At 37.0% G+C, this 17,927-nt stretch overlaps 1 protein-coding gene across 2 annotated transcripts; it reads left to right on the forward strand.

Annotated features, from left to right (window-relative positions):
- The first annotated feature begins 5,435 nt into the window (after positions 1 to 5,435).
- Positions 5,436 to 13,187, forward strand: LOC108214989 (uncharacterized). Of its 2 annotated transcripts, none has more exons than XM_017387279.2 (7): positions 5,436 to 5,760; positions 6,763 to 6,998; positions 8,585 to 9,254; positions 9,571 to 9,934; positions 11,341 to 11,435; positions 11,872 to 12,066; positions 12,434 to 13,187. In XM_017387279.2, the coding sequence occupies exons 1-7, from the start codon at positions 5,575 to 5,577 to the stop codon at positions 13,118 to 13,120; spliced, it is 2,433 nt and encodes an 810-aa protein (XP_017242768.1). In that variant the 5' UTR covers positions 5,436 to 5,574; the 3' UTR covers positions 13,121 to 13,187. The 2 variants fall into 2 exon arrangements, with proteins under 2 accessions (XP_017242768.1, XP_017242769.1); XM_017387280.2 differs by having other exon boundaries at positions 5,454 to 5,760; positions 6,744 to 6,998.
- Positions 13,188 to 17,927: the final 4,740 nt, after the last annotated feature.

Here is a 17,927-nt window from a genome sequence, read left to right on the forward strand (position 1 = left end):
TCCGAGACAGCTAAGTATACATACAGGGTTTCGCCTTCTACAGGTTTTGACAAGAGTGGTGGCTCTGCCATATATTTCTTTAGATGTTCGAAGGCCACTTGGCTCTCATCCGTCCATTCAAAGTTCTTAACCTTCTTTAATGCTTTGAAGAAAGGCAAGCACTTGTCTCCTGACTTGGATACGAACCTTCCCAAGGCTGCAATTCTTCCTGTCAGTTTCTGAACGTCCCTTACACTCTTTGGGGGTTCCATATCTAGGATAGCTTTTATCTTGTCGGGGTTGGCTTCGATACCACGCTTTGAGACCATTAGACCCAGGAACTTCCCAGAACCGACCCCAAAGGCACACTTAGCTGGGTTTAACATCATCTTATGCGTCCTCAGGACTTCAAAGGCCTCTTTAAGGTGTTCAAGGTGATCCGCTTTGTTCAAGCTTTTCACCAACATATCGTCTACGTATACCTCCATAGTCTTTCCAATCAGATGTTTAAACATCTTGTTTGCAAGGCGTTGGTACGTTGCTCCTGCATTCTTAAGTCCAAAGGCCATAACTAAATAACAAAATACACCAAAGTCAGTGATAAACGATACCTTGGGTACATCGTCCTTGTCCATCCGGATCTGATTATATCCGCTGAAGCCATCCATGAAGCTCAGCATCTCATGGCCAGCGGTGGCATCTATTAACGTGTCTATCCTTGGAAGAGGGAAACAATCCTTGGGACAAGCATCATTCAGATCGGTGAAGTCTACACACATCCTCCACTTTCCATTGGCCTTCTTGACCATAACAGGGTTCGCCAACCATTCTGGAAATTGTATCTCTTCGATAAAACCTGCTTCCAACAACTTATCGACCTCCTGTTTAATGGCTTCTTGCCTTTCAGGGGCGAAGTTCCTTTTCTTCTGTTTAATAGGTTTCCTCACGGGGTTTACATTCAACTTATGTGTTATGAATGAGGGGTCGATACCTGGCATATCAGCCGCTGTCCAAGCGAAAACATCACGGTTGTTCCTCAAGAACCTCACAAACTCTTGTTTCAAATCTTCCTGGAGTAATGCTCCAACATAAGTGACCTTTTCAGGTTCTTCTGTATACAATTGGATTGGAACCAAATCCTCGGCAGGCTTGCCTCTCCTTTCCTCTTCTTCTCGGACGTCAAGGTCCTCTATAGGTAATACTTGCCCCCCGGCTCCTCCAGATCTTAATGCCCCAATATAACAGCTTCGGGCCATTTTCTGATCTCCTAATTCTTCTCCGATTCCGTTCCTGGTTGGGAATTTGATCTTCATGTGGTAAGTAGATGGGATTGCTTTAAAAGCGTGTATTCCAGTCCTCCCAAGGATGGCATTATAGGTTGATGAGGCTTTAACGACCAAGAAATTTACCATGCACGTGGCTTGTCTGGGTTCGGTACCCATAGTTACCGGAAGTTGGATCATGCCTTCAATTTTGGTTTCCACATTGTTGAAGCCATATATAGGCATGTCTGAGGGTGTTAACTGAGTATCAGAATACCCCATCTTTTCATAAGCATCATAGAACAAGATATCCACCGAGGCTCCATTATCAACAAGCACTCTCTTTACGGATGAGTTTCCAATCACTGGGGTAATCACTAAAGGGTCATCATGAGGAAATTTCACCTTTTCAAGGTCGACATTGTCGAATGCTAGAGCATAATCGATTTTTGCCCGCTTCGGAGGTTCTCCAACTATATTCATCACTTCCCTTGCATAAGCCTTTCTTGAATTGCTTGAAGTGCCTGCAGCCGTAGGTCCTCCGGAGATTACATTAATAACAGGCCCTCGAGGCTGAGTTCTTTTGTCATCGTTGTCTCTTCCACGATTATCACTGTCTCGATGATTCTTGTCTCCATCCTTGGTAAATTTGGATAACTTGCCTCTTCGGATCAGGAATTCAATCTCATCCTTCAACTGCCGGCAATCATCGGTCTTATGTCCTGTGTCTTTGTGGAATCGACAATATAAATCTTTGTTACGTTTCTCCGGATCGGTCCTTATAGGCTTCGGCCATCTAACACTTTCGTCCTTCTCAATTTCCAACAGGATTTGACTCCTCGGGGCGTTAAGCCTGGCATACTCAGTAAACCTCGGACCCATCTTCTTTTTGGCAGGCGATTTTTCCTCATCTTCCTTCCGGGAGTACTTATTCTCAGCATTATATTCCGTGTCATTCCCACGTTTCTTGAAGTTGGTATTCGGTCCCTGATTGTTCTGGGATTTTCTCAAGCTTTCCTCCGCCTTTATATACTTTCCGGCTCTCTCTTGTAAATCGTTCATATTATCCGGAGCCCTCTTGGCCAGAGATCGGCGAAAATTGTCATCGGTGGTGCCTTGTTGGAGTGCAATCATGGCTACCTTCTGATCAAGGTCTGGGACCTTCAAGGCTTCTTTGGTAAAACGATTCATATACTCCCGGAGCGATTCGTTCTTACCTTGATGCAAATTCATTAGAGAGGCAGAGCTCTTGGCATGTGTTTTGCTTCCAACAAATTGCCCTATGAAAGCCCTGCTCAGGTCAGCAAAACAAGAGATAGAATTAGGGGGTAGGCGACTATACCAATGTTGGGCCATCCCACTCAAGGTTTGGGGAAAGGCGCGGCATTTGATTGCTTCGGTGACGGGTTGGAGCAAAAGAGCGTTCATGAAGGTCCGAACATGATTAGCGGGATCACCCGTACCATCATAAGCTTTAATGGTTGGGAGCTTGAATTTTCGGGAAATTCTTGCACCCATGATTTCTTGCGTAAAAGGGGGAACCGGGTTATCAGGATCGCCTGCTGGTAACAAGTGAATCTGATTCATCACGGTTTGACGAGGGGCTTCATCCCTAGATTCTGGGGGTTGCATCCTTGCCTGGTCTCTTTTTAACCGTGCGATTTCCTCTTCATGGGCCCGGATTCTTTCCTCATAAGTTATTGGCCCCCGGGGCTCATTAGTTTCTTGCCTATGGCGGCGTCGACGGTGCCGAGTATGATCGGTTTCTCTCCTTCTTCGAGGGGGGGTGTCACGCTCCTGCTCTGATTCCGAGGAGTCGTAATCAGTTACGTGCACATAGTCGTCACCCGTGCCTCCACGAGTGGTTGTCGTGACGGTTGAGTAATGCGTGCCGGTGTCGGTGACGGTTGCAATTACTCGAGTCAAAGGGGGCAGCGAGCCAAAAGTCAGAGGAGTAGTAGTCTGAGCAACGGTCGCATTCAGCGGAAGGGTGGTAGTCACGGGGGTCGATTCAGTCGAGACTCCGGTGGTGGCTCGATTGCGTGGATCATGGATTTCAGAACGTGGTCCGGTCATGGTTGTTGTTGTCTTCCCACAGACGGCGCCAAATGTTATAGAACTAAAAACGGGGGTGAGCGATTCGTGCTTTAGACTGGTCTCGGTGCGAGATGCCTACGTATCTTCTGCGTGGAGAAGAATCAAGTCCAAAACGTAGTTCTAGTTATGAGGGGTAGAGCCCTTTATATAGATGCTTCGAAGTCAGAAGCTGAATAGAAATACGATTCTAGGTATCAGACTTCTTATCGAAGTATGCCTCGAAGCAAGAAATAAGATAGAACTTTTATCCTCTTGTTGTTGACGTTTATCCGAACTTCTGAATATTTATCTGCTAGAGTCAGATGTATTGTAGAATTTGGACTTGTAACTGGACCTCTGACTGGGCCTTTATTAACTAATTACGAAATTAATTAATATTTAAGAGTCTCAGGCCCTATATAACTGGGCTTTAGTGTTCTCGGGCTTCTAATATATAATAGTGATTAAATATCATTTCTGACCCATATCACCGTGCGAAGCACAGACGGGTATAGAATTCGTAATTTATTAATTATAATTTAAATTTTAACATCATCTTATTAGTAGTATTAATGAATTAGATTTTAACCGGATTATATTTATCAATTGATTACATTTTTAGGACGACTACGAATTATACCAATATCGGTTTATTATAATATAGTATATAAATAATATATAAATTATATCTAAAAGAATAATGGTGGAGTTTTTTATCTTGTATTACCTCACAAGTGTTTGTAATTTGAACGGTATAAAACTCTTTAATATTGTAAGAGTAAAAGAAGAAGTCTACATGTGACAGACTTGTAGTTATAAAAGAGATGACCAAACCAAAATTTTGTACGACTACCGATTAAACCTATGTTGGCTTATTATATTATAGTATAGATTGTTTGCACATGCTTGCTTTTGAGGGATAAAGAATATGATCAAGGAGGAGGCAGAGAAGATGAAGTTGCATGCATGACTTCAGCGAACAAAATCCATTCCAAGAAATAATGACCATGAATGCCAAGGTGAAAAGGGCAACGATGGACCAGTCTAGCTCTGGAAACAGGCCATTCAGGATATGACAGCTGTTTCTTTTTCATCTGGATCCAGAAAAGCCAACATGTTGCTCTATCAGTACTGTTATATAAGCTAACATGGCAAGCTGAAGCTGGGCTAATACAAGTTGGTGAGTTTAAACTGATTTAAGGAAGTTGTCCTTTTGATCGAGAGGCTAAGAATTAAGATAGATAGAGTACATTCCTTATTCCCACAGAAGGGGAAATTCTTCCTTTTGATTCAAAATCCGAGATTTATTGATTTAATACATTTCTACAAAGACGGAGATAATGTATTTCTGTTACCTTTTTGTTTGAGAAATGTACTATTATTGTTTTCCACATAGGGTAAATATGTGCGAAATTTTATTCATATTGTGTCATCTTTTTGTTTGAGGAATGTATTATTATTGCTTAATAGAGGGCAATTACGAAATTTTATCTTTAATTTTTAAAAAAATTATGATACTTTTAAGCACATTATGACAATTTTCAAGAAAAATGACCCGTGCGAGATTATTATGCTAGTTTGTTTCTAAATTTTCTTTAAACTTTTATTTATATATTCTCACCTTTTTCTTTTGCTTTCATGCACTTTTACTTTTTTTCTTTGCTGTGCTCTTCTTTGCTTGATGTTGAATTATTGTAACGAAGAAGAAAACACGAATCACGGTGAATTCCTTTACATATTCTCATATGTATCTTTTGATCGACTTGGCATCACATTCGTGCAACTGGACCTCCACTTGACACATATTACTCCTCCTATGTATATATTTTTATAATATTCTGTTTATTAATTGTCAAAATATTATATATTTATACGAGAAAATAAATTATCAAAATTTTAGTTATTGCACTAATTTAATTTTTATATTAGTAATTAAAATATATTTTCACTCAAACATGTATATATATATGTTACAAATTAAATTTACAAATATTTGTAACAAAATAAAATTTTGAGTAAAAGAATAAAATCCAACTGAACCGGGCGGGTTATTCTCTGTAGTAGTGTAGAATAAACATACCAACCGTCCGCAAATAAACAAATAAATATACTCCTATAGTTTCGTTGAACCGCTTGAGAATCATAGCCCACCTTTTACAATTTTCCACTCTTCATTTTCAATCCAAATTCAAATCTTTCTACTCTTCAAACAATTTATTGACAAACCCTCTTTTCTTCAACTGAAAAAAATAAAAAGATGGGATTTTTAACCCTCTCTGTTGGGTTCTTTCTTGGTGTGCTTGTGATTATTTCTCTTGAATTTCTGGGTTTGTATTTCTTGGTAGTAAGATTGAGTAAAAAGAAAGTTAAAGATGAAGAAACAAAGCACACATCTCGAGAAGTTCATGGAGATCACTTGGATCTTTCTTACCCCAGTAAGCAGGTTTTGATCTTTGGACCCTTTTGATTATAGTCTTTATATTTTTTGTATGAGTGTACATATATTTAAAGATTGTTATTTTAGTAAAAGAAATGCTGATTAAGATGGGTTGCAAGAATGTATGTCTACTGTTTTTGTGTGTGGAATGATTATGTGTATGTGTTTTACCCAATGTTATGTTGATTTCGTGAAGGAATGCTGATTGAAATGGTTATCTGTGTTTTGCTGATTGGTATAAACCTCACTACACACTAATTACTATATATATATCTGTAATATAGAGTAATTCAATTCGTGCTGTCCTCCGTGATCAGTCTCATCCGTGTAAGAAAGGCATAATTAGTTCCACAAATCTCACTGTGCATTGACCTTAGTAAGTGCCCGTTCATGGTGTCAAAATTGGGATGTTCTAGTATGCCTATGGGTTCGTCAAGGATTAAGAATGCATATGAACTCTATATGGAATTAAAACAATCCATAAATTTGAAAGTTCTTGCAGAATCCATGGATTGTTATTAATCCAATAAAATTTCAGCCTCTTTGCCATAATAGCATCAGCTTTTGTTAACTATATAATAATAAGTCAAAGGAAGATACCAACGGTTTGAATCTTTAGTGTTTAAAATTACGTTGCAAAAAGAAAAATAATAGTTAATACCAACCACCAATTTTCTGTTTTCTATTTATAATATCATTTTGAGATAAAAGAAGGTTGCTGCAAACACATTAAGTGCATTGATTTTGGCAAGCATGTTTTTGGAGTCATGAGGTAGTCATAGAAAGGTGATAACCAAGTGGGCAATCGGAAGGTATTCTGATACATATTCTAAGATTATAAATCTATGTGCTTGGTTCTTGTCATCAATGTTCACAATATTTAATTGAGTGTAGTATATTGTAAAACATTAAGCTGCCTTAAGTGTCGTTTACAATTTCACATGATACAACTTTAGTTGTAATGTTCTAGGTTCGTGTTTCATTGACAGTTACTTTACTATACATCAGGGACCAGTGTGGATTCTAGATTTAGAAAAGGTCCCAAAGAACTGGATAAGTGACAAAGGATCACGAGAACAGAAAAGAAAGATTGATGTCCTGGAAGTCAACCCTGTCCGCAAATATGCTAATCTCAAAGATCAGGCACTTAAAATAACAGAACCAGATGGCTCGAGTACAGTAATCCAGTTGAAGAACTGCAGCATTGCAGCTGTGTCTGCTACAAACTTACCTTCAAGAAAATGGTAATGTACTTTGCACTCTACAATGACCTAGTGACTAGTTGTTTACCTGTTAACCCTTTTGATTTCGCTTACATACATGTGTGTTTGTGTGGTGGTGGTGATTTGTGTGTGTGTGTGTGTGGGTGGGGGGGGGGGGGGGGGGGGGGGGGCTTGTTGCTTCGTGTTAATGATACAACAATATATTTTTTAATTTTTCTATCAGTTCTTGTATTTCGCAAAAGTGTTGAAGTAAGGCTCTACAGAAATTCCTTTGACTTAGTTCAACTTCAAGATCATTTGATTGTACTTTTTATTGTATGTAAACCTTCTATATATTGGCCTCACAGTCTAATTTATATGATCCTGTGCCAGCTTTTATGTTGTGTATTTCTGAACGACCAGTTTTACTTGGAGCTGTGTCTGGGTAATTGTGGATGGGCATATGGGTATGTATTAGGTATTTTTTGATTTTGCTACCTCTCTTTGGTGGTTATTTAGGCCCTTAAATCAGTTGGATTTTAACACAGGAATTACAGATGCCTCAAATTAAAGGTCATTTTCGATTATTTTTTTTGCACATTTGTTTAGAATCCTTCCTGGTTCAGTAATTATATTCTCCAATTAGAGCTTCAAGTTTTAGAACACGTGCAGAAAACAGTCATTTTTATTTGTCTTAGGTATGATCTCTTTTGTATAGTCAGCTGGGGTGGATTCATGTAACAGGTTCTGAATATTGCGGACGAGAATGGAGAAGACAAGGACTGTTCCTGCATTCTCCTTTGAAATATTCATCTTTTGGAATTTTACCTATTTGGCATTATATTAGGCTTTGAGTCTCTTAAAAGGGTAGTATGATTTCAGTGGTAGATATATACTAATGATCTGCAGACTGCACATACTCTGTTTGATTTACACTAGTTTATTTCATTTTTTTTGTACTGTTTTGCATGTTGTACTGCTATTTTACCCGAATTCGGGTATGGGTGTCGGATACGGGTACAGATCCAAGAGTCAGATTCGTGGTTTTAGGATAAATAGGATTCCTGGACATTGCCCGAAATTAGACCTGGGTACGGGGTTTGGCACTTAAGCTCCACACAAGTTAAAGTTTATATAGACTGATCTATTATACATAAATCACGTACACTAATCATGTATGTTAAATGGTAGCATAAAATTAATAGAATAACATAAAATAGGTCATTCATGGACCTTGATCTCTATAAAAAAGTTGAAACAAGACCTAATTTTTCATTTTGACCTGGGATGCTACAAGGTGAAGTGTCCGGTTGTAATAAGTAGAATCCGACTCAGATCCCATAACCACACCCATGTCATTTCTGGTGGACCCAGTTATAGGCACAGAAATAAAGAGTCCGGGTAACATAGTGTCGTGTCCAGTGGACATGGGTATAGGCACAAAAATGGAGAGACCGGGTAACATAGACTGCTACTATATGTTTGTTTGATGTTACTTTGCCTTTAGGTCTAATTTTTTTGGGTTGTCCATTTAAGGGGGTTGCCAATCACAACCTGATCTCTGACAATGGCCAATTATCAAGACAGATAAATTAATAATTGCTCTAATGTCTATAATTTGTTAATAGGGCTAAGAAGTACCCGATTAAAGTGGAGACTGAGACTTCAGCAATATACAATGGTAGTAAAAGCTTATACATTTATTTGGAGACATCTGTTGAAAAGGAATCGTGGAGTAAAGCACTCCGTATCTCCTCTTGTAGTACCAACAAAAAACTCAAATCTTTTGTACAGCTGCGTACGGACTTTCAAAATTACTTGACAGCTCTAAACACCGAACATCCTTCACTAATGAAACCAACTACGGGTTTCAATGCCGAGTCAATAGAAAAGTCTATAAAGATTGACGGCTCCTCATCGAAGGTTCGCCACTTCCTAAAAAAACTTGCGAAGAAAACTTCTAAGAGTGGTTCAGATTATAAGGCAAACTCCGAGCTAGGACGTGGAGGGAAAAATGTGAATGAGAAATCTCGTTTACTTCAGGAGTCTGCAGCAAAATTCTTTGTAAAGCCTACTGCAGTTGGAAAAGTACTCAACTCTTTGGATGAAAATGCGGAAGCAGCAAGCATTACTCGTGCAGGTAGCACAAGTAGTGTCTCTGTCATTTCTGAAGCAGATTCTGATGATAGGCTTTTTAGCGATGAAGGGACGCTTTGTTGGAATTTATTATTATCACGATTATTCTTCGATGCAAAGAGCAACTCGAGGATAAAAAGCTTTGCACAAGCAAGAATTCAGGTATGATTCGTGTAGCAGCTTTTCAATTGTAACCTTAAAATGTTTCTAAAGCATGTTTGCAATTTTGCAGCTTAAACATGAAGTATTTTGTTTGCTAAGATAACTTACACTTGCTCTTTTAACTCTATTCACGTTTTTTGTTTTCAATTGAATTACTAATAGAAGTCTAGTCAATAAATGGTCTGGGAGTTAGACACTTTCTATGGGTCAGAGATTGGATGGACTATATCATAGAGATATCTTTCCTTTCTTGTTGTTCTTGCAAAAAGTAGTTATGTGCACAAATATCTCTGATACTAATTCTCTATTCTGGCAGAGATCTTTGTCGAATATTAGAACCCCCAGCTACATTGGTGAAGTTATGTGCACTGGTGTACATCTTGGGAACCTTCCTCCATACATTCATGGCATGAGGGTTCTTCCATCAGATATGAATGACATCATGGCATTAGAACTCGACATTGAATATCGTGGTGGTGCAGTGTTAGATATTGAAACAAGGGTTGAAGTTTGTGGTATTGATATATCAGAAAACATGACTTCAAATTTAGACCCGACCTCTGTGGATGAAGTCACATCAGATCTTTTAGAAGGTATTGAGCACTATGGGAACCAGTTTAAGCTCTCTAAAGGGGAAGCCGATAAAACGGAGGCTAGGAATGAGGGCAACCCTAAATTTGGTTCGTCTATGATCTGTTTTTTTCGACTCCTGTGATTCCATGTATGCATTATTTCCATGCTAAGATTATTTATGAGATAATATATAGACTGCAAGTGGTGGGGCAAAACGAGTCTACCCAACCCAAAATAAGTTAATTAAACAAACAACACTAACAAGAAAGTAACTGTACTATCTCTATAGAGATCACAAGCATGAAGGCCCTGTAATGCCATCCATTCAAAACACCGAGATAAGCTGAAGAAATATTTATAGTATGTTGTGATGTGATTCTATATATCTATTCATAAAAATCAGTATTCAGTAGTAAGTATATGAATAGCATAGGGAATATTATAGGCTGTAGCAGAATGCAAGATTTCTTTCACCGCATATGTGAAATTTAGAAATGTCTCGTGAGAAGTATGAGGTCATCATAGCATCTAAAATCGGAAAACAAGATCAATACTATAGATTGAACTTCCTCTTTGTTTTGAGATTAGCTCACTCTTTTCTAGTTATGATCAGTATGACACTGTTTAGGAGTTAGAGGTTTGAGTGATGTTAGAGGCTTGACCAAGAGAATCTAATTTTGGTGCTTGGTAGTTAGCGGATTGAAATAGCGGTTTGGATCAAAAAGCTACTTTGTGGAGTTTTTTAAGTAGAGGCTTGATATGTGTCTATTTAAGATGCAAAAAAACTAATTAAACAGCTATTTACCAAACAGTTTCACACAAACAGCTAATTCAATCTGCTAGTCAAAGCAACTACCGTAATTAGCTAGTCAAAGCAGCTCATTCACTCCGCGCCAAACCCCAAACAGGGCCTATGTTACTCTGACTTAGGGACAAACTATCGGATACAACATATACCTGAATGTCGGACTCAAAAATATTAGAATTCGACAAGGACACTGTCTTGTATTTTGGACATGGGTATAAGACATGACATAATACATTAATAAACAAGCTTGATAAGTAGATAAATTTTTAAAAAGTAGCTATCAAGTTCTGATGAAACAAAATTATGTAAGGAACTTTGCAAGTAGGGATCTTCTAGGCCTTTTTTTTTTTTTTTTGCTTCTTTTTATTATGGTTTGCATTATATATTCAACACACATGTGGTCTGTTAGTTGGTCAAAGTGTCCACATTCAGTCAAAGGATCCAACACGGAATAAGTGTCCAAGTGTCAGACATAGGTACGAGTACCTAAATAGAAGGGTCGGAGTAACATAATGTATCTAACACATGAAATTCATTAAATGTTGTTTTGACCTGTGTTGTTGCTTGTATGTACATGCATATATTAGTGCTAATCAATAAAGTTGCCTACGCATGTTATGCCGTGAATTTCAATACTGTCAACTTCTTCAGTTAATATGTTGTGTTTATAAAGTAAAATATGTACTTGATTGACATTTGTGACAGGTAAGATGAAAAGTTTTAAGAGTTCTTTACAGGAATCAACTTATGCATCTAAGTGGAGATCAATGATAAATACAGTTGCTAAACAAGTTTCAGAAGTTAGCTCTCTCTCTCTCTCTCTCTCTCTCTCTCCCTCCCCCTCCCTCCCTCCCTCCCTCCCTCTCCATCTCCCTCTCCCTCTCCACCCTCCCTCCCCCCCCCCCCCCCCCCCCCCCCCCCCCCCCCCCCCCCCCCCCCCCCTCTCTCTCTCTCTCATTTTATGGAGGTCATATTGACCAGTTGCAGTTAGGATGAACTATAAGAATTTTCTTTGTGATTTTTTGAGGATTCTATATTGTTATTGCCTTGTTGGTAACTCGCATTAAATTGTATGGATTTTTATTCAATCTACTGGCCTTGTTAATTCAGTTTTACTTGTATGAAAATATATTCCTTAGTACCATTGAGGTGCCTACGCGAAAAGTCTAGTCAAAAGTTTTTACTGTTCCCTTTTGTAGTATTTGAACTTACTGATTGATCTTTAAATAACTAAAGGTGCCTATCTCTCTGGGAATAAGGGTAGCATCTCTTCGAGGAACTCTGAGATTAGAGATAAAAGCTCCTCCATCTGATCAGATATGGCTTGCATTCACATCTGTGCCTGATATTGATTTAAATTTGGAGTCTTCTGTAGGGGAGCACAAGATTACCAATGGACATATTGCTCTGTTTCTAATCAATCGATTTAAGGTCAGGTCACTTGAGTCTTCTCAAAGAGCTGTTCTATTTCCTTTGTCTTATATATGATATTACCAAATTGTTAATAGTATGTTACTTGTCTTATTAGTTGATTTTATACATCTATTATTCTTAACTTAGTAGCAAAGGCAACTATCTCTTAGTGTCACCAAGGCCAACCAAAGAAACATTTTTGACCCCTAGTTTCATGATTCTTGATTAAACTATGTTGTTATGTCATTTCTATTATATGGGTGTGCTGATGATACTGTAGACTGTAGCTATACTCGTGCATCTATTAATGTGTTGATGTAGTGTAGTAATAACTAATAAATGTGTTTTATCTTTTTGTTAAATCCTTCTGTTGTCATTGATGCAGGCAGCCATTCGTGAAACTATGGTGCTTCCTAATTATGAAAATATATACATCCCATTTATGATAGCTGAAAATGATGACTGGCTCCCTAGGCAAGCAGCTCCATTCATTTGGGTAAATCAAGAAGCCAGCACTGATTCCCCAATCATACATGAAAAACCAAGCTCCCAACACGATGAAGGAACACAATTAAGTGGATCTGAAAGGGAGACGCACAGCAAAACGGAATCAAATGAAAGCAAAATCGAAAAAGCCGACGGTCTTCAACTGCAAACTAAGAAATCCGTAGCAACACCATCAGAATCCACTAATCAGTCATCTGTTAGTGAAAATCCTATCCAAGAATTAAAAACTCCATTGTTGGGAGCTGGTGAACCAGAAGAAATTCCCTTGTTGAGTAAAGAGGAGCATGTGGAGAGGCAAGAACCAACTCCAGGAACCCAGTCACCATCACGATCATCGAGTATATATGATTCATCATCACGTTCATCAAGTATAATGGATGAAGAGACTCATTCAATTCAGGGAGACGAGTCAAGGCCAAAAAGAATGGGGAATACGCGTGCAAAGATGCTTGGTTTGGGGAAAAAGATGGGGGAAAAACTTGAAGAGCGGAGGCGTCATATTGAAGAGAAAGGCAGAAACATTGTAGAGAGGATGCGAGCGCCTGACAAAGCTGGCTCTCAGTGATACACATGTAGAGAGTTACTGGACACATTTAACATACAGTAAGCAAACCTTTATTCTGCCGAGTCAATGTCTTTGGTCACTCTAACTAAAACTGAATGGCCGAGGTCAGCGATAGATGCATTAAAGATTCTGCAACTGGTAGCAATCAATTCTTTGAAGAAAAATTGTTCTGCATACTCTTCTTTTTGTGCAATGTCAAAACAGTTCTAAAAGCAGCTTTTGAGCTAAAGACTGCTGTTCGGAAAAACTGTTTAAAATTACGAAACGCTTTTTCACCCGTTCTTGAGCAAAAAGATGTTAGTTACTGTATGAAACAGAGATACCAAACACTGTCTAAAACTACACTACCTAAAACTGATTTTATACAGAAAGCTGTACAAGCACAACTACTATACCCATTAAACGACAACTAATAGGAAACAATATTATGAATTAAATGAGTATATTTTATCTAATTGTTATTAAAAATAATCAATGGGAAAAATAATATTTTAGGGTTGTATATTTGTATAAATATCATTATTTTAAAAAAAAGTCTGAAAAAAATGAACTATCAAATATTTTAATATTTTTCACTTGTATCAACTTATAAACATATAAAATATATGTGCATTCCTGAATTTGTTTAAATTATCTAAAATCGTTAAATTTTATTAACTCATCAATCAAAATTATTGTAAATTTATACTGTACCCATCATTGAAAGTAGCCCAGTTTAAAACCCTCGCCCTAATTAACAAGAAAGCTCGGGCTCGGCAATCGGAGAATTTGACGAGGTAAATGTCTTTAAACCCTTGTCCAAAGTATGCAATTGCATGGCTATATATAGATGGTAACATTATACAAAATGGTTTTGATGGCTATTCTTATGATGGTCAAATGGCTAGGCTTGTTAAGCTTGATGTTACTCTGAAATTTAAACAACTCTGTGATGTTATATGTGCAAAACTCAAGATTGATACTAGATTATATGGGCTGAAGATAAGGCATAAGTGTTTTAACCCCATGACTAAAATGTTTGATTTTGCGCCGGTTCTTGATGATGATGATGTTGAGTTGATGTTTGAGTTGGTGGCTTCTTTGGGTGTGAAGAATGCTGTTGTTGAGCTTTATTTGGAGAGGGTTTTGCTTGATGGGTTTGTGGAGAAGATAGTGGATGTGCCATTGGATGTGAATTGTTTGAGTGAGCAAGCGGGTTTTTTGTTTGATAGTGAATTGGGAGTTAGTCGGGGTTTTGGGAGATGTGGGGAAAATGTGGATTTTTGTTGTGATTTGGGAGGAGGTGGTGTAGTTGTGGAAGGTTGTGGGGATTTCGGGAAGAGAGGGGAAGATGGGGACGATAGGGTAGGTTTGGGAGAAAGTGGTGAGAATGGGGATGTTGGTCGAGATTTTGGAGTAATAGGTGAAAATATGGAAGTTAATCGTGATTTGTGTTTAGGTGGTGAAGAAGTAGTGAGGGGTGGTTTAAATAAGAAAACGCTTTGTAAGCGACGTGTGAATAGTCAAGGAAGGAGGAGGGTTTCAAGAGGGAGAAATAAGGGTGGGGAGAGTGGTACTCTTTATAGCAGCTTTGACGGGTCTTCTATGGTGGAATCACTTAAGGCGCCTGTTTTTAGAACGAGCGGGGATGTGTTACATGTGACGGACTTGAAGAAGGGGATGTTGTTTGTATCTAGGGAAGAATTGGCCGATATAGTTTTACAAGTTCACTATAGCAACCAGCAGGAGGTGAAAGTGATGAGGGCGGATCCATTGAATTACTCTGTGATATGTAAGCAGAAAGCAACTGGGTGTATGTGGAGCTTAAAGGCTAGAAAACGAAAGCAGCATGGTTTTTTTGAGATAATGACGATATGTGGTTCACATACTTGTGTCAGCCCCTCTTTCACACAAGGCCATGCTGCATATTCAAATGTAGAAGAAGTGCCTGATGCCCAAGTTGCTGGCGATGGCGATCCTTCCTATCAAGAAAAGGTTAAAAAAGAAATTAGCGAAGTTTGAGTATGTCATAAAACAAAATTTCTCTTGCAAATCAGTTACTATTTTTTAAAATTTGCATAATTGCTTCTTTAGTTTGTTTCCGTTGCTAAATTTTATACTGATGTCGGATTTAGGACCGCATCTTGAACATGTTATATGTTGTTGATAATTAATATTGTCAATCGTCCTTCATTCTGTCCAATCTTGACGGGATAAAGACCTTTTAAAAGAGGCTCTTGGAAGAAATTTACAGCTTTACAGACTGGCAATTGAGCTTAAGTATTGAATTTTTTGTTTGATTTTAGGTACAGATCTTCCAACTATGATACTGTTATTAAGTGCAATTAAGAAATTTACTTGTTACATAAAGTATAGAATTTGCTTGAGCTATCTTTTATCAGTCAGTGTTTTCCTTTGTTTATTGACATTTGGCTTCAACTGACTTTCTTAATAAATTACACTAGCTTGAGAATGGAGCGGATGAATTTGCAGAGGGCAGATATTTAATTTAATTTATCGTTTATCATCTCAAAACTTTTGTGCTATTTTTGTCTACCAATCTCTGTGTACTTCCCGGTCTTCCCCTAGTGTAGTGTCTGTTAATAATTCGGAGTGCAGTCCAAGGTTTTCAAGCAAAGCTGTAGACGGTCCAGAGATCAACAAATTTCCAATATATAACATCAACAGTAATGATTTGACTGTCTTTCGGAGACCAACAAATTTCAACTATGCTAAAGATTCAATGGTTCTTGCATAGACCAACAACTTCCCATTACATAAATCTTACATAATACGCATCAAACTCACACAATAATATCATCACGTAGCAGAACTTTAGTGGAAGTGCATGTGTTCTTAGTTTAAAAAGATGCTCTCTAATGAATCAATTTAGAACAAAGACACGCTATTAGGAGTGTGCATGAGTGTTTATCTTAACAACAATTATACACCATCAAGGAGTGTGCATGAGTTTGTATGTTAACAACATGTTTATTAGTGAATCAATCAAGAACAAAAACATGCAATCTTCAACATGACAAGTTATGTGAGTTAATAGCTCCCAAATTGAGTATCAGAATTCATTATACATATTTGATTACTCAGAATTTGATCGTAGATATTTAATTACTCAGAATTAGTAATTTTTAAGTTTACAATAGTACTCTGTTTTCTTTTGTGATTATAATCCTATTATATATAATTTTTTTATTTCTTTATATGCTTAGTCTAAGATCGGAACGTTTTCTAGTCATGACCATTACACTATATTAGTGTTTTATCTTTTTGTAAGACAAATAATTCTACATTAATTAAAGATATTGTATTGTCAAGAAAAATTTGATAATAAAACGATAATACGTAATAACAGCACATATATGATCGTTCTATTCATATAATATTTACTCATCTCTAATACTCCCTCCGTCCCACCAGGTAGTTTACGTTCACTGTTTGCACGCATTTTGAGGCTCTTATAAAGGATAGTTGAATAATATTTTTTTAAATTATTTTTTTTCTGAATAAAAGTTTAGACATCAAACTTTTTTTCAAGATTTTTTTAAAAATTATATATAAAATGTAAGTATAGAACCTTAAAACATAAAATGCGTGCCAAAAAAGTAACGTAAAGAACCTGGTGGGACGGAGGGAGTAGATGAGTATTTGTTACTTTCTTTGTATTTTTTTAAAGAACACTTACACCCCAACAAATTTATCCGAACTTAAACATTATTGTACCGAGCTGAAAACAGAATAATCAAAATTCTAATACATATGACCGTCGGAGATATAAAATTAATATAAGAAAATATGAATTCAGGTGCTCTCAGTCTCACGGCAGGATGTCAAGAATAAAGACAGAAGAATCATTCAGAATTTTTGTCAATTATTTTTTAACACAACTTTACCAAAACAGTTTCGAATATCTGTATGTCAACTTCCACTAAAACAGACTCTCACACACACACACACATATATATGTCGATTTGTCATCGATGATGGACGTAGCTTTGACCTGAATTAATCACCGACCCGATTTGACATTGTAATATATATATAAGTATCCGCATCATGATTATATTTCAGATCTTCAGAATCCAGTGTTATAAAAAGAGGGAATCAAACTTAATCAGTAATGTTACGAAACAAAGATTAATCAAAGATTAATTAGATTGATCAGGAATTAATCAAATAATTAATTGAATAATTGAATATTTAACTAATTTCACAAGCTACAGAACAAAGATTGATTAGTGATTAATCACTAAATTTTAGAACATTGCTTGGTACAGATAAAAAATTGCTGGAAAATGATTAAATGACCCACTTCATTTTTCTGACCCAAAAATGTGAAAACGGCCTTTTAATTCATAGTTGCTAAATACACTTCATATTTGCTTTGTGCAGTTCGCAGAGATTACAATTGTGTCCTTCCTATGGTTCCGTGCAATGCTATGATACAAAACAAAGTCAACCCTAATTTTTTGTGCACTTTGAACAGGATTAATGTAGGCGCATTTACTAATTACTCCATTTAATTATCTTTTTTCAACTATTAAGTGATACATAAATATTATTTAAATTATTAGGCTCTAATGGGTTAAAATCTCCGTAACTTAAAATATTACAAAGTTAACACTAATATTTGATATATTATTTTAGTCAAAATAAAAAATACTTGGATTTTTTTTATAATATAACTTTTAGCTGGCCTAAACTTTTTAATATGTATTAAGAATTTAGAAAGATAATTTAATTGTATAAATAATCTTTATTCGTATAATTTTTATTTTAACTTTATGTATAACCATATAATTTAAATACTTGA

The sequence above is a fragment of the Daucus carota genome, chromosome 3 (genome assembly GCF_001625215.2).
Source record: "Daucus carota subsp. sativus chromosome 3, DH1 v3.0, whole genome shotgun sequence".
Lineage (NCBI taxonomy): Eukaryota > Viridiplantae > Streptophyta > Magnoliopsida > Apiales > Apiaceae > Daucus > Daucus carota.